The sequence below is a fragment of the Daucus carota genome, chromosome 1, assembly GCF_001625215.2.
Source record: "Daucus carota subsp. sativus chromosome 1, DH1 v3.0, whole genome shotgun sequence".
Lineage (NCBI taxonomy): Eukaryota > Viridiplantae > Streptophyta > Magnoliopsida > Apiales > Apiaceae > Daucus > Daucus carota.
Window position 1 is genome coordinate 28,463,672 of NC_030381.2, and position 18,167 is coordinate 28,481,838.

Genomic DNA, 18,167 nt, shown 5'->3' on the forward strand with positions numbered 1-18,167 from the left:
TGTATAAATATATGATACCACATATGCAAGGGAAATTATGTTACAATCACACATCCGTGGACAACCATGTTTCTTTCGTTTAGATATAAGTTTACTTTACAACAATCTAAACCAGAACTAATATACATATATATATATAAACCAGAACTAATATACGTATATATCATAATACAGCAAAAAAGGGTATAATTTTAATGTTGGACTATGTTACAGCTAAGCCCAAAATTGTTAATTCATTGTAGCATTGTCCTGTCTAGTGGATGCAGAGAAAAGAGTGATTGACAACCTACACCTAGCCTGATTTTGATTTATATTGTTTGAATAACTGTCTTGATGACAAAGGAAATATGATCTCACTTACATTGCGGATATAACCTCTGTCATAGATATTATTCTTAACAGGTTCTGTATCCTTCAGTGGAGATCTTTGAAAGAAAGTCTTCCACTTGCTCTGAGGAGGCTTCTCTTGGCTCAGCTCAGCTAAACTTGATTTAAGTGCTTCTGCACTTGCTCTTGCCTCGTTGACCTTCCTCTTCCAGCTCAAATACTCGTGCCACTTAAAAGTCTGTGAATCCAAGTGAGAATTTTTTTTAAAAAAAAACCGTGAATTTCAGTTAAATTGCATATAATGTCATACAACTGATTCGTTACTTCTATAGAAGTTGGAGCTGCACTAGCATGTTCAAAGAATCTTGTAAACAAATTACAAATTCCTTAACCATCTCCGCAACCCCTAAATTTAGGCACTTAAACTAACAAAATACGATACATGTTGGAAAAGAATAAACTGTCATATGTGCCAAATACAACTTGCTAACAACAGAATTTCAACCACTAGTTAGTTTAGTTGGTAGCCCACTAAACATAGCAATAATCAACTTTTAATACTGACTCTTTAAAAGGTCCTATATAACCAATATGCCTGGGATAGTAGGATGATTTTCTTGCCTAAGAGACTGATTGTATGCATGACATGGACGTCAAATCATGGCACTGAAAATTTAAGGTACTCCAGTAACTATCCAAAATTCCGAACGTTTTCCTCTACCTCATCCGAGACAAACAGAAATTAGTTGTAGCAACATATAATAGAACCATATCACATGTAATAAAAATCTTATAAGGGCTCAATAAAAACAAGGACTTTTTATATTTCAGTATGGTGCCACATTTTATAGAAGAATATTCTAGAGTATAGGAAGACACATGTCATTGTTGAGGGTAGGTTCCTTTGGTGTAGTAAGAGCAGGGATATACCTCATATACTTATGAAGCATCCTGTGCTCTGCAAGGAGTAGGAAACAAAATTCTTGTCTATAGAAAACGTGATTTACAATAACGTTAAACCAAAAACTTATTGTAAATTGATATCATATCCTAACCATAATACTTAAGAACACTGTTATAATTAATAGGTACCACTAGTGTACTGTATGTCTGTATCAGTGTAATCATCTTCATGTTTTCAGGGTGATCAATGATGTTTCTTTAAAATTGGATAACTGAATCACCAGAGCTATTAGCTATAATTGTTACTCATATATCTGGTACATCATCTCTCCCTCCTTTGACTTAAAAACACCCACTAGATAAGTTCTTAAATATCAAAAAAACAATGTTCGTAGTTCATACCTGTTATTTCCTGAATAGTTTAGACAATGAAAATAGATGGTTTTAATGCTATATAAAGCAATGAATCTTTAAAGGTGAGTTGGTCAAGAAAGGTCAATGAGCCGATTCATATTTTATTTATTTGTTTGATTCATAAGAAGCTTTATATTTGTTACGATCTCAACACCAACGTAATTCTTTGTTCTTAGTTACTTAATTACTTAAGATTATTTTCTTCTGTCGTAGTATTTCGAGGGAAGATAAAGAGTGCACAGAGTCCAGAGCTAAACAAATTTGTAAGCAAGATGAACAAACCTCATTTGTTGTGGTGTTCGTAAGACAGAGATTTGCATGATATCCAAAGAAACCGGCAAGTAGAAGAGACACTATGGCCAAAAAGACCATAATCAGTATCTGAGTATTATATGATCCCAAGAACCACTGTTACAAAATAAACTATTAGAATACAAATCATGATTAGCACAAAAACATCAATATAGTTTATTGGGTATTACAAGAGAATAAGAAATACATAAGCAACTACAATGAAAACAAATAAAGCTTATAGTCGGAATTCTTACTATAGTAAAACCAGAGTTAGAAATAAAAGAAAAAGAAAAAAGAAGTTAATTAACACAGCTAATTACTATCCAGGACATCAACATAATGGTGGCCTTGTTAAGCGGCTAGAAAAAGTGAGGAGACATCGAATGTGGATAAATTACGAATATGCATGTCAAGTGGGTATTGAGAGCTCTTTTCTGTTGTTTTTGTTAAAAAATCTTTTGGTGCTTCTATTAATAAAATGTAGAAGGGTGGCAACATATGCACATCTAAATTGGTAGTTGCACTTGCGCACCTTTATTTATTTACTAAAATACCCTTATCTTGTTTTTGAAACTAATTTGTTTTGATTTTCAAGTATTTTATATAGGCAAGCACACACAGAGAATTTTTTTATTATAATTTAGATGCGACAGAGTTATAACATGCATTGTTTACTGTTTTAATACATTATATATGAATATACACCATATATAATATTATATTATATTACTTTCATAATATATAAGCACGTGCTCGGATAAGATCACTATTAGAATGAGAACTTTTCCTACATTTTGGTTCTATAGATACATATTCTATTTTTTTAATATTGACCAGGGTGAAATATAAAGGAAAATTAGTTTTCATTTATATTTCATATAACACAGCTTTGGTTTACATGAGAACCAGCTTATCCGGAGAACAAGATATTTAGTTATTTACTCCTGAAAACTGAAAATCAGTTCTTGTCCATCAAAACCAATGTGGACATGATAATATTCTAAACATCAATCAGCACAGATTAAAAGTTCTCAGGTTGTCATTCTGATAGATCCTTGATTGAACCTCTATGTAATACAGTGACTTTGAATAACTACTTTGAAGCAAATAAATCTCTCCTTGAATATTGTCGTAATCAGGACACTATGCAACATTACGTAAATACATTTTTATGATTCAATCATTAAGGACCACACCAATTTTTTATTTTTTTTTCCATTGTACAGCTTCTAGTCTCATTGCATGCTCTTTGCTCAATAATCGGAAACACAACACAACTATCAACTGTTCTTTTCTAAAGTTATACTATAAAGTATTTACGTAGCAAATTCTTATACAACTAAAGTTTGATACAAATAATAGAATGAAAAGAGACCAATCAAATATAGAAGTTAAGAGAGAAAATGGAAAAATCAAATTGTAAGAAGGTTAAGGGAAAGTACTTACTTGAACAACATGTGGAGCCAAACTGCCAAATGAATTATCAATTCCATAAAATTCTGTACCATGATATGGAGAAAAAAACCTAGTTAAGAATCATATCAAACGAGGGGAAAATGAAAACTACACTCTCAGTGTTTTTTACCATTGAAACGACTAAGGTTATAAAACACATGGATAAAATTGGGAAAATTGCTGAGCTATTGTTTTAGTTTTCCTTTGAATGTTATATCTGTAGATGGGTGTCTAAACAAACTTAGTCACTCGAACCTCAAAAATATGTGCGAGTTAAAACAAGATTTTAGAAATTTATGTGAACAAGAGAAGCACATCTTACTCAGTAAGAAAATACATGACTTTACCAGTAAGAATATATATGACTTGTGATTCCTTCAGTTGCCCGGCAAGAATCAACGCAATGGCTACTGCTCCATAAACGCATAGAATGAAGTGCCTACAGTATACTGAACGAAACATTATCTATAAAGTAAAAAGGATGTGGCCTAGGTACTTCTACACATACTTAAAGCATTTTAGCTCTTAGTAGAAAATGAAACTGCTGAATCAAGTAATCGTGTGAAGATGCCATTTTAATGTATAGGACGAAACATTAAGTTTGCCACAAATATACGTATATAATTTAGGCAATTACACAATGGTCACATATATTCGTTCATAATTGAACTACAAAACAGGATAAGGGAATTTTCAGACATGACAGCCTTGATTCCTATCCATAAGAACAATAGGAAATTAGGTGTTTTCCGATATGAGGTCAATATGCTCTCACTAAAATTATGCTGTGCATATAGGGCAAAAATATGCTGAACACAAAGCTTAACAATCATACATAAATTTTGGGTTATGAGCTGACAACTGTTTGTCAAATAACTAACCAGATAAGAAAAGCCACAAAATATCGAGTGTTCCTCTCTCCAATGCAATTGTTCTGCAAAAATAAGAGACATGACACATAAAAATTAAAGAAACTAGCAAAAAATTGGGCGATGCTAAGTAGAAATATTCAGAGAAACAAAATAAAGAGATATAACAAGGCCATCAGTTGCCAAATTAAAATTAACTAAAAGATAAAGAGCCAACCATCCATCCACAATGATGATCAAATCGAGCAACACAACGATCACATATACTGCAGTGCTTGGACCTAGCAGGTCTACATAAGCAAGTATATAAACCTATCAGCATTTGGTAAAAAGAATATATTCTTTAGCGAACACCACACCAAATTAATGATACTCACTTCGTAAACTTGCAAGTTGAGCATTCTTTCTCTATATAAATGGCGTTGTCATATGGATACACAGACACATAACGAGAAAAATTCTCATTATTTACAATTCCAGGATCAGAGAAACTAGTTAACAGAAAGAGTAGAACACCCACACCAACCGCAACCACACTTAGGTACCTGCAACCATAATTAACGGCCGAGAGTACCTGTAATGTACATATATCGGAAAATAACACATTAAAAGAAGCTAATTAAATGATTTGGTACCTGTGGATTCCACCTATGTAATGGCCGGGAATATAGTTAAAGGATGATGTCACAATAAAGTAATAAGTAGCTCCGATAATTGCCAAATATATGGCCTGCATCACAAATTGGAGGGGAGAAATCTTAGTTCCATTTGCTGACTATATCTAATAGATACATGTACCAATACATGAAATTTAGGAGACTTAAATTGCTAAGCTCGATCGTAGTTACAGCATTACGCGTTGCAAGTGCATAATCAGTTGGGCATACAAACAGAAGATAGGATAGGATTAACAATGAGCAAGATATAATATAATAAAATCAAAAATCAAGAGAGAGAAACCTGTAAGATAGGATTAGGTCGATCACAGCAATAGTACTCGATAGAAAGGATGGCATTGGTGCCTTTTGTACCGAATATATAATTAACAAATCTCCTGCAACAAAAACACAGTAGTATTCAATTTAGAGGGGGAAGAGAAAGAGAGAGGGAGGGGGAGAGAGAGAGAGGGGGGGGGGGAGGGAGGAAGAGAGAGCGGGAGAGGGAGAGAGAGAGAGGGAGAGGGAGAGAGAGATGTACTGGAAATAGTCGTAAGCGCCGAAAGTGAGGAAGATGTGGATGCGTTGAATGAAAGTGCCATCGAAAATAGGCCAGCGGCCGCAGAGAAAAGAGACAACCACCAAAAGAGTGACTAATCCATGGCAGACGAGAAGCCACTGCACGCCCATTTCAACTCCAACAAAATGAAGAAGCTCTTGAAGATTTGCAAGTCTAACCTCTTCTTCTTTTCAATGAGGAGAGGGTTGACCAGCTAGTTTCTTCGTTGAAAATTCAAACTCACACACACTAAACAAAATTAAAACTTTCAGAAGAATTGATATTATACCTAAAATTGTACTCCGTCCCTCTCATTTCTTATGTTGGACACCGTAGTTAAGAAATATGTATAAAGCATTGGAAAAAAGGAAGAAAAGTGGGTGAAGTGCTGGGATCCATTGATTTTTAATGTATAAAAAGACCGTAGTTAAGAAATATGTATAAAGCAGTGGAAAAAAGTGGAGAAGTGGTGGGATCCATTAACTATTTTTGGTAAGTTTTGAAATGCACCCAAAAAGGAGAAGGTAAAGAAATGGGAGGGACGGATACTCCGTCTGCCTTTTTAACTGTGACCTTTGGTTTTAGTTTGACTGAAATTTATTAATATTTTATTAATTATAAAAATAGAAAAATATATCAGCAGAAATAATTTTTAATCTACTTTAAGATGTAATTAAAATAATGAAAACGTGACTTATAATCTATGGTTAAAAGTTAGTCAATTTGACCAACAAAAATAGAAATGTGACAACTAAAAAGGGACGGAGGGAGTAATTTCTATGCTCAAGAATATTAATCTCCTTCCGGTGAAGATAAAATTATCTCTTTTTATCATATTTCTCATAATAATATTATAATAAAAAATTAATTAAAAATATCATTCTAATGTATTATGAAAGTGGGCATGGCATGGCCACTCCATTCTTCAAACGAGATGAGGATCACGTATAATTTGTCTATTTCCTATTTTAAAGGGGTTCATTTTTTTATTGGGCATACTGCAATACTCATTTTCAAAATGGTTATCATTAACAAAATTGTTTCAATTCTCTCGACTTGTAAGATGTGTCGGATTTTTTACCAGATGGATATTTATTCTATTTATACAAAAATCAAGTCAACACAGTTTGTTATGATTAAATTTTTATCTTCATATTTGTTTAGGAAGATATTTGATGATAATTTATTTTATTTTTCAATCATATTCAAGTTATAATACCTGCTCGATTTGATCCAAGTCACGAACTAGAATTAGTAAGATTTATTTTCATAACAAAATAATGAACAAAATAAAACAGGTCGAGTTTTTTTGTGAAATGATCAAACTCAAAAAAAAAACGTTCGATGGCAAGTTAATTGGTTTATTCAAATTAAACAAGAAATGAGAACCTCCAACTGAATCCAATTCAATAATGAAACTAACTGTTTACTTATCCAATTAGTGAATTTTTAAGCTCAAACTGCTCGTTTTCAAAATATCAAGTATTAGAATCTTGAAAAAATCTTTTTATCTGTCTATCATTATAGACCAATCCCGTTTAGATCATTTTAGGACTCGAACCCGAACTTCATTTATAATTTATATCTCATCAGCCTTTCCTTTTTCCTATTTGATAATATTGATTTATGTTTAGCCTCTTCTTTTCATATTTTATTTTTTTTCCTATAAAATTTTCATATTTTTTTATGTCTATGATTTACACATATAACATGGACCGATTTAAAGAGGGAATTTCTAATTATTCAAGTTCTATTTAAGTGGTTCAATTCATAAAACATATGAGTTGGGTTGCGTCATATATATATGAAAGTGTATACATTAATGATGTATTCGACGAATTAAATACCATGGTTTCATAATAAAATATTTTGATTGGTTGATAATATTAATATTTGTTGAGAGTCTTTTAGAAGATTCTTGTAAAAAGTTTCATTAATGCCTATTCATGTTAAGTAAACTTTGTTGTTGTTAGACTTTTTTTTTTTTTTTTTGACAATGCAGGCTTATATGCCTTATAAATTAGTATCTGTTCCAATACTTTTTGAGATGAGCCAGAGTCGAACCCGGGTCTCCCGGGACAACAGATTGTTGGGAGAGATTTGTGTCACCACAAACAAATACTAAAGTAGGTGCTAGATTCAAAATTCGGGTTAAAGATTACAATGAAACCTAAGATACCGATATCTTGGCGGCATTCTGAGTAAATCCTCAACTTGGAATTTCACTTGAAGAAGCGGGAGCCGTGGTAACTGCCGAATCTTCTACTATATATGTACCACTGTGTGGACCGGTAGAGAAATATAATAATTAGAAAATATTAATATCATAGAAAAGTATTGTATTTTCCGTATACTAGTCATGATTTCATTCGTACCGCGGGCTTTACGCAATAGATTATTTCTATAATTATCTCTTCAACACAAAATAGGTCATCGAAAGAATCTCGAAAGCCCTCCAAAGCACAATAGCGGAAATGGATTACTAGTGCATAACCGCATGGATAAGCTCACACTAATTTGTCAATTTGAGATCCAATTCGAGATCAATAATTACAATATTGATTCGAGAACTAATACCTTATCAAGCATGTTATCCCATTTTGAAATTGGTTTATTCCGCAACATCAAATGCTAATTACAATATGGATTCCGATAAATCCAGTTTGGTTATTAATAAAGATGAAGTCAGTGGGATATTATAACGAAAAAAATTAAAACCTCAAATTCGATGATGTAGTTTTAAAAATAAAAACCTACTTGTCATATAGCTATTGTAGTGAAAGATATATCATTAGATGAATATCAAAATCATGATACACATTATAAACTCTTTCACATGCTAAAAAAATTAAATCGAAAAATAAGTATACAACCATGTCATATATGATATGTACTAATGGGGGGATATGGGACAAAAAATAGTTCCACTTGATTTCAGACTTGTGCAACCCAAAGTCATCATCCTTTAGCTTAAACAACCAAAAAGTTATTCCCAAGGTCTACAAGAAGATAAAAAGAAAAAAAAAGAGATTTTATAAAAAAAGTTATGTAAAACAAAATGAAAATTTCTTCTTACGTCGAGGAAATTGCACGTATAGAAATTCAAAACAAATTAATGTGATCCAGGTTATTATCTATATGGGATTAACAAAGTTATTAGAAAATTGATCAAAGGAATCAAAAATTTGCAGTTGAATTACAAAAAAAAAAAAAAAAAAAAAATTGTGTCAACTGAAAACTTAACATTACTATCCCAATTTGTAAAACCTTACGAAAGCCCTAATATTCTTGCAGAATTTATAGCCGGCCAATTAAAGACTAGAGTTTCTTTTCAAAAAGCAATGCAAAAGGCTATTAAATTAACTGAACAAGTAGATACAAAAGGAATTCAAATACAAATTTCAAGAAGTATCAATAAAAAAGAAATTGCACGTGTCGATTGGATCAGAAAGGACAGGGTTCCTCTTCAAAACAATCGAGCTAAAATAGATTATTGTTCTTATACAGTTCGAACTATACATGGAGACTGGAGTTTTACGCATTAATATATGGATATCTGTAGACAGGGAACAATTAAACTTTACTTGTCTTTCCCTTCCCTTCGATCTAGTATTAGAATAAAAAAATAGTTACCTTTTTATGTTCAATCAAAACAAAACCAAAATGAACTATTCTACTTCTATAAGGTTGAATGAAAACTCGATTGACCTTTTGAAATAATCGCTATGCTTAGTGTGCGACTCGTTAGCTTTTTAGGATTAAGATTAAAGGAAAAAAAGACCAACTTTTTTTATAAACAAATAACTATAACTATAGAAATAATAACCAACTCATCACTTGACATTCCAATACAACAGTCAAGAAATGATATATCAGTTATATATCACTGTAGCAACTGAAATCTATTTTGCATAAACAAAAGAAAAAGTTGTAAAGAGAGGAAAGATGTTGATAAACGGGAGGGTAAAGGAAGGGAGAGAAACAAAGATATAGAATTTCATCCAATTTGTAAGGTTTATGAGTCGCCTCATAATAAAGCATCAATCAATATGGATTTATAAAAACAAAACGAATCCGTTCATTGAACAAAAAAAAATATAAAAAATAACAGCTTCAAGTCAATAAAGACTAAGAAAATCGACTCAAGAAAAGAAATATTATGAACTCCATCGTAGAAATAAGACCTAACCATCAAGCAAGAAGTGATGAGAACGATGGAACTTGTGAATTCAAATCTATTGAAATCAAACTCATTGATCCCGATTGATCGGGATGGCTAAAAAAATCAAAGACTAGTTCTTCATCTATTGGGAAAGAGTTAACCCTACAACTAAAATAGTGACGAAAAGAGTCAATATTCCCCGTGAAAACTTTATCTTCATCGATTGATAATTTTTGCTCAATCCAATAAGATAAAAGAAAAAAAAAAGAATAATAATACAATATTTAAAAATATAAAAATTAATATGTTTAGTTAGCTAGACAGCAATATATATAAATGATAATAAACATTTTGAAAAATGATAATAGATATTTTGAAAATGTTATTTTTCACGAGTAGCTGGATGAGAAGAAAGAAACTCTCATGTCCTGTTATGTAGTAGAGATGGAAATCAGTACCAACCATCAACTATAACCCCAAAAGAGTCAGATTTTGTAAATAATATAGAGGAAGAATAAAGGGAATGTCTTATCGAGGTAATCATATTTCTTTCGGTAAATATGCTCTTCAAGCACTTGAACCCGCTTGGATCAGGTCTAGACAAATAAAAGCAAGTCGATGAGCAATGACAAGAAAAGGCCCACAATATCACAAATTAGAGTTAAAATGCCCCAAATATCAGCCCAAAAAAAATGACCCTGAACACCATGATCGTCTTGCATCAACTGAAAACTATCAAACACAATTTCATATTTTTTTTCTTTTTTAAAAATAATTTTCAAAACACCACTTTAACTAGCGTTTTGAACCTTAAAATAAAAATATAGATTGGTAACCCAAGATGAAATAGCGTTTTGCACACAAAACACAACTTGAAGTAGTGTTTGAATTCAAAACACCACTTTAAGTAGCATTTTTAACTTCAAAAAAAAAAAAAAAAAAATCCTCCAAACGCTACACGTGTCATTTTGTATAAACACAACTTAAAGTTAAAGTTGCGTTTTGAAGTGATATTTGAGGTCATGTTCTATAAAACGTGATATTTTGGGCACTATTTATTAAAACAGAGAGGGCCAATCCACCATTTTAGATACCTTTAAAAAAAACCAACTCTAACAGGTACTATTGAGAATTTACCTTACATATTTAAGAACACCGCTAATTCCAAAGATTAACCAAGATTCGGATTTTAAAGGTGAATCACTGGGCACTAGCACATGTCAAAAACAAGAAAAGGCCATCCTTATAGGTGGAGGATGCGTCGGGAGAAGTTCATCCTCTGAAATTTTAGCCCCAGAAATTGGGGATCTCAATTGTATAGAGTCCATGATAGCAGAGTTCATTCAGCCTGCCAGGCTGCCACAATAATGGAATGCCTTCGTAATCATAGAGGAACAACTTGAAGCAAACTCCAACCTTGGCATCATGATCCAATGAAAAGGCGTGTTAGTTAAAGGAACGAATTTGATTTGCATAAGGTAACATACAACTGAGTCGTTTCGTAGACATTTTTTTTTCTTGCAAGTACCAGGGAAAAAGTGAGAGCTGCTGAATTCTGGCTAATAACATAATCTTTTAACATCGAAATAAGTTACCTTTTCTTAGTTTTTACCCTCGATCAACAATTTTCTGGAGAATTGCCTGCAAAAGAGAGCAGAAATTAGGCCTCTACACGCAACACAAGTAATCGTCAAAACAAAGTTTCAATTGTAACTGTATGCTTCAAAGTTTACTTATGAGCTGTAATATGACAATTTGCACATTTAAAGCATATATCCTGATTTTTTTTTCTTTATATAGACTAAACTCCGCAATGCAAGCAAATATCCATTTATTTGTAAGCGGTTTCTGATATTAAACAGCAAGCAAATGTAACATTATTATTCAAGAGCATCTTAGCCTAGATATATACGTATATTCTTTCAGCCAACTTACTGGACAGCAACGGTACGATTTTAAACCTAGATGCAACTCATGGGCTGAAATTAGTAGCTTGACTGGATGATATTCAACTGACTGAGTGTGTCCTCGACTGTCCACAAGAGAAATTAATTCACGCTGTAGAAGGTGCTCAAAGGCCTGCAAGGGTAATAAGAATTGCAGATTACAGAATTACTGAGGAAGTAAAAGGAATGATGCATTTTATGAAAAGATACAAGGACTGCACTTCACGCACCCGTAAGCAAACATTGCGTGCAAAATAGTCGGAAGTCTGAAACGTATCATGTATGCTACTGTATTCTGACATATGTAATAAGAAATTCTAATTAGTCAAACTGACATTAGGCAATTTAGGAAATTAAATAAACACAGAGATGCTTGAGGCAGACCTTTCATTATGGTATTGAAGTTGTAGGATTCTTGCTCTCTGAGTTCCAACCTCATCATGCAAACCAGAACATAGAGTTCAAGAACAGAGCAATCTGCTTTTATGGTGTGAATATTCTCAATTTGGTTACATCTTTAAAACGGACAGATAAAAAAGTGAAAAAGAAAAAAGGCAGTAGTGCATATTTCATAACATAGTGCTAAAATTTATACCAAAAACTCTAAACTAGTGTGTGTGGATGTTGTCGGAAACAATGATCCTTCTTTAAATGGATGCTAAGCAAAATTTTCAAAACTTGTACCTTTCAAGCATTCTAGCTTTGGCTGCCTTTGAACACCTGCAAGTGCAGCTTTAAAGTTCTCCAAAGTCAAGAAACCTAGTTTCATATCCATATGACAAACAGCAATAAACCTGGTGTATGCATAAATAGAAATAAAGTTTTGGGATTAAATAAGAAAAAATCAGCATCATATATGTACAGCACTATTTATCCTCAACAATCAAATGCATAACTTACAGGAACCTAATCAAATGGTTGAAGGTGGAATCTGAAGTTGACAATGTATCAATAATGTCTCTGCATCTTCCATCTTCTAGTAATTTCTGTAGCATGTCAAGGACTTCATGCCATATGTAAGAGAACTTATAATTGCAAAGCCCAAATATCAGTCCAATTTCACTGCTTTTTCACACTTGAAGTTTTGAAAATTAATTCAAATAATTTTTTTTTTCTCATTTAAGTTTATAACTTATTGAGCATAATGAGACAGATTCAAGTTATTTTTATATTAGACTTCTTACAGGATACAATAAGACAAAAAAAATAAGTTATCTCTTTATGTTTTTTTCTTTTTGGTACGTTATGCTCACACATTGAAAACACTGATTTATTTTAAACTTATCCATGCTGTATACATAGGATACCAGAAGCCTTGCATTAAATTCAGTTGTGTAATCTTCAGGAATGTTTGAATCTGTAGGCAATAGCAACATGTGCTTTATCAACCTGCGTGGACAAAAAAAAAAAGAGAAGATTATTGTACTCATGCATGTTTAATCCTGAGAGATAAAGTTGTTCTGCTTAGTCTGAAAGTGGGAAATTACCCTTGTAGATCTTCTTTTGAGGGAGGGAGGAACAACAATTTTCTGTGTGAAAACCGCGACCGTACTCTTTTCTCCAGAAGTTGATCAGCATCCTGTATTTCATTTATGTATATTAGGATTCTATAGAAATCTATCCACAATTATTGCAACACTTGAGCACACACAACAAACTTTTCAGCCAAAAGATGCAGCATTATTTATAATTATGTGTTAAGTTCTTTAATTACCGAATACATGGGTAGGTGTTGTAAGATAATCCCGAGTAACAGAATGAAAGTGCATCCCCAATTCAAATTAAAGTTTGATCAACTTACCAAGCGACAACTAATGCCAACGACCACGGCTTGTGACGACACAGACTGCATTGCATCTAGCAAGCTATATAGTAATCGTTGTTTTCCCTGAAATGTTTAATGTTGACAAGAAGCAAAATAATTGTCTGAAAAAAAAATTAACACATAGTACAAAAAAAGCCTATCTATACTAATTTCTACTTCTGAAATATCTGATCATCTATGTCTATTCAATGAAACAAAAATGTACATACAAATGCATACCAATTAGGTGTTGTGACGTAAAAAAAAGTACCATGTTACCTGCGCAAAGAGGTCGAACTCATCCAATACAAAAATGACTGTTTTATGTGCTAATCCACACTCCCTGGAAACCATACAACAAAACGAATATAAAACAATTACAATATAATGAATTTGGTGAACCACTGCAGTTGTGATGATCAAAAAATCTGTTTGCCAAACACTATACTCACCGCAATATGTCTATCATGAATTGGTTATTATCATCAAATGATGCCTGAAAGGTAATCCCGATTTATTAAACACCTTTGTCCAATAGCATTCAAATATAGTTCCGCGTGATCAATTTGAGAGCATGCATCTTACCAACTTGGAGAATGATAACTGATGCTCTGCACACAGTTGTCTAGCAATTTCCTGCAAACTCAACAGTGTTGTTTCTGAGATAAAAGGTACAAAAAAAAAAAGTCCTAATACAATTATGTACTGTAAACTATCTGTGTTCTTTCTGTTATTACTTAGCAGAACTAAAGATCTTTCACTTAATTATCAGAAAAATAGTTTACTAATTAATACAAACCTAGCAACAGAAATCAAATTCTAAACTGAAAGAATTGACCCGAACGGCCAATGAGAGGTATTAGGAAACCAGAGTAAGGACTAGGAAGTCAAACCTTAAGCGCACATTTGTCATCACTATGCAAAAGACCATTCAGTTTTATCTGAAAACAAAAGAATCTAGTCACAAAAACAAATCACATACGTACCAAACACTAGAAGTTCGAGCTAATCGAAATTTCCACACAATTGTTTCTATATATCAACAAATGATTCCCCTATAAGAGTAACACACATGCTTGTACTAAAGCAAAAAACGATTTTACGGAACAACCCCATATCAAGCCAGTCTAATGCACAACTCATCATTGCTTCTCTAAACAATTTCCCAATTATAACTATAATTCCATACATTACCCACTTTCCCAATCTTTTATCACGGGGCACAACAAATTGCCAAAAGGGTAGTACACATACCGTTGTAATCATATCGGGATACTCTTTGAGCAAATCATCGAGAACAAGCTCCAACACCTAAACCCATTTCCCAAACAATAACAAAACATCACACAACCACGAATAAACATCAATAGAATGAAATTAAACAGAGTTACTCACAGCAAGCTTGCCGCAACCACGAGGACCAAGAAGCAGAACAGAATTGTTACAAGCCTCAGTTACAGAACTTGCTATAATAAACTTCAACTTGCTAAAAAACACAAGACCCGTCAAATAAAATCAATAAAGATTCAAACTTTAACGTAAAGAAATGAAATGACAGTGAAAAAGAGGCACCTGTAATTGGTGTCTGGTGAGTGTGAGAAGTGAGCGAAGATGAAATTGGGGTCACTAAGTCTGGCTCGGTGGAGAATCAGGGCTTTTTCTGCTGGATTATCGCCACCCATCTTCGCACAAAGATGTTGATTTGATGATTATATTTGTACCCTTTGGATTGGCACTGCTTCAAGCAAGTGAAAAAGTACAGGTTAATTGGGGTTTAAAAAGAAAAGACTGAAGTATTGTTGTACCTTCTCAACATTAGATTCAAGAATTTAAAATGTACCCTCCGTACTCTCTAAATTCTTGACCCGGCAGACGGGCAAAGACTTTAATGTTCTTATCAAGTATCTCTGCATCCCAAATTACATGAACTCGTTCATTTTGGATACACAGTTTAAAATGCATTGACCGCATAATTACATTACTCATTTTTAAATTTTTATTTTTGCAAATAAAAATTTAAATATGAAATTTTAGTTTACAAAAAAAAAATTCGGAACTAGACGGTCAATGCACTTTAAGTTACGTGTCCAAAGTCAACAAACTCATCTAATTTGGGATGGAGGTAGTATATTTCAATAAAATTTTTTAAAATTTTTAATTTTTCGAATAAAAGTTGATGTTTAAATTTTTATTCAAGAAAACTTTAAAAAAATTATAGACTATGTTGTAGTGATGCATTAAAATGCGTGTCGAGTAGTTAAAAAGAAATGAAAGGTACAGAGAGAGTAATTATTTATAGATTATTATGAGTTTAAACAAAATTATTTTGAATATACAGTATAGTAGAATATAATATATATATTGTGAATTATTTTTAAAGAAATTATATAAATATTTGAAGTCAAGTTATATATATTAAAGTATAGGTTAAGATGATATTTTCACATTTTTTTTGTTTTCATCAAAAAGGCTCTAATACATGATTATAATTAATAAATTTATGTTGTTGAAAATTCATATCATTTTCAAAGAAGACTAACAAAATTATCATATAATTTATTATAATTATTTAATGTTGACAACTATTTTAAAACGAAAATTATAAAAATGAACTAAAAGAAAAGTTAGCTGTTATGGGATTAAATCAGATGTTTTGATTAAATGATTGAAGTAGATGTTTTGACTAGCGGATTGAATTTGTTGTTTCCCATGTAAAACTGTTTGGTAAATAACTAATTAATTAGTTTTTTCTGACACAAACCAAAACCTCTAACTCAGTAAACTTCTCAAAGTAGTTATTCTAAAATTAGCTTTTTAGATCCAAACTTATGTTTCAATTCACTAACTACCAATTACTAATTGAAACGGATTTTAAGGATCAAACCTCTAAAATACCTCGAACATCTAATTTTATCTCAAACATCTACCTTTCAAACAGGATCTTAGATTTGAATATGATAATAGATTCATGCATGTTCTTAGATGTTAAACAAATATAACTCACATCAAAGTTTGCCTTAAATTTTAGTCAAAAACAAACATATTTTTTTACTAATTCCTACACCTTCAATTATAACATATGAAATGTTTAGCTAAAAGATCTTTTATGCTCATTATTATTTTTAGCGGAATCTATTCTTATTTTTACAAAAACGGCAGTAAAGCAAATTAGTCGTTGGTAAAATAATTTATATAAGTAACAGCAAAACAATCTCACAAATTTATTGCCCTTGTGATGCATTTTGTATTTTGTAAATGTATATAATTATACAAATAGGTAAGTTACTTTTTTGTAATTAGTGTTTAAAAAACATCGAACAAAAAGTGACATCATTAAAACATTTTCAATAGGGTTGTGTATAGTAGTTGACTATAAAATTTGCAGAAAATATAAGACATTTGATATTCGTAATATTGGTTGATTATAATTTAAAATAGTATACTATTAATAGTTTAGATTATTATAAATATAATATATCAGTTCAATATAATAATAAATGATTTGTACAACGGATGTGTCAAGAGAGAGTATGATTCCACTTATCTGAAAGAGAGAGTGTGATTGGAGTACGAATTTTTGAAGAAACTATAAGTATTTTTTATTTTTGTACTGTAACTCACTTTTTAGTATAAGTATTTTTTTTTTGGGATCTTTTTAAAAATACCCATCTGTAAAATCATTTTTTTAAAAATACTACCATCTTTTTCATTGTTTTTAAAAATACCTTTTCATAAATTTTTTTTTTCAAAAATACGATTTGCAACTTTTGCAACCTCATTTGCAACCTTGGGCGGCGCAGCCGTAAAAGTTGCAAATGAGGTTGCAAAAGTTGCAAATAAAAATGAAAAGTTGCAACGGTTGCAACTGCAATTGCAACTAGTTCAATTGAAAACAGTAAGTTGCAAATGAGGTTGCAAAAGTTGCAACTGCAGTTGCAACTTTTGCAACTGCAGTTGCAACTTCAGTTGCAACTTAATGCAACTGAAAACTATATATAGTTGTAAATGAGGTTGCAAAAGTTGCAAATGAGGTTGCAACTGCAGTTGCAACTTTTGCAACTTCATTTGCAACCTCAGTTGCAACTAAATGCAACTGAAAACTGTAAGTAACAACAGATGTATGGTGTGCCCCTGGCGGGGCCATTAGAATACAATAGAATCAACTGAATGCAACCATATGCAACTGAATACAACCATATGCAACCATATATGCAATTACAAATACTGATTTCAAGTTCCAGTTTTCAAATGTCATTTTCGACCTCATTTTCGGAATATATATATATATATATATATATTCCGAAAATGAGGTCGAAAATGACATTTGAAAACTGGAACTTGAAATCAGAAATTCAGTTGCAGATGAAGTTGCAAAAGAGGTTGCAACACGGCTGGCTAGTTGCAAATGAGGTTGCAAAAGTTGCAAACAGTATTTTTGAAAAAACAATTTTATGAAAAGGTATTTTTAAAAATAATTCTGGAAGGTAGTATTTTTGTAAATAATTAAAGAAAAGGTAGGTAGTTTTGTAGATTTCCCTTTTTATTTTTGTACTGTAACTCACTTTTTAGCTAAAAAAAAATTTGTCATTACGTTTCTCTTTCTTCTCTTTCTTGTGATACAAAGAAACATTTTTCTTAAATAGTGATATTGTTCTTTATTTTAATTTAGGGCTGCGGCAAATAAGGCCTTTTCTCGGACACAATCGAAATCTAAACCATGTTTAGCCACCAATTTCCTAAAAATTATTGTTTAAGAATTGATCACTCTAAACTCAAAA

The 18,167-nt window shown here is 31.9% G+C and overlaps 2 protein-coding genes across 2 annotated transcripts; both read right to left on the reverse strand.

Annotated features, from left to right (window-relative positions):
• Positions 1-137: 137 nt before the first annotated feature.
• On the reverse strand, positions 138-5,732 carry LOC108206235 (probable protein S-acyltransferase 17). The gene is made up of 10 exons (XM_017376468.2): positions 5,460-5,732; positions 5,223-5,316; positions 4,898-4,992; positions 4,640-4,807; positions 4,480-4,552; positions 4,275-4,327; positions 3,741-3,832; positions 3,385-3,437; positions 1,927-2,052; positions 138-565 (listed from the first exon to the last, which is right to left on the reverse strand). Exons 1-10 carry the CDS (start codon positions 5,606-5,608, stop codon positions 293-295), a joined length of 1,176 nt encoding a protein of 391 aa, XP_017231957.1. The 5' UTR covers positions 5,609-5,732; the 3' UTR covers positions 138-292.
• A 4,961-nt stretch (positions 5,733-10,693) lies between these two features.
• On the reverse strand, positions 10,694-15,210 carry LOC108207121 (origin of replication complex subunit 4). Its single transcript, XM_017377584.2, has 17 exons — positions 14,962-15,210; positions 14,785-14,875; positions 14,644-14,700; positions 14,283-14,330; positions 13,975-14,025; positions 13,842-13,885; positions 13,669-13,732; positions 13,387-13,473; positions 13,073-13,164; positions 12,893-12,974; positions 12,486-12,571; positions 12,270-12,379; positions 11,970-12,062; positions 11,816-11,880; positions 11,575-11,718; positions 11,235-11,280; positions 10,694-11,055 (listed from the first exon to the last, which is right to left on the reverse strand). The coding sequence occupies exons 1-16, from the start codon at positions 15,069-15,071 to the stop codon at positions 11,248-11,250; spliced, it is 1,257 nt and encodes a 418-aa protein (XP_017233073.1). The 5' UTR covers positions 15,072-15,210; the 3' UTR covers positions 10,694-11,055; positions 11,235-11,247.
• Positions 15,211-18,167: the final 2,957 nt, after the last annotated feature.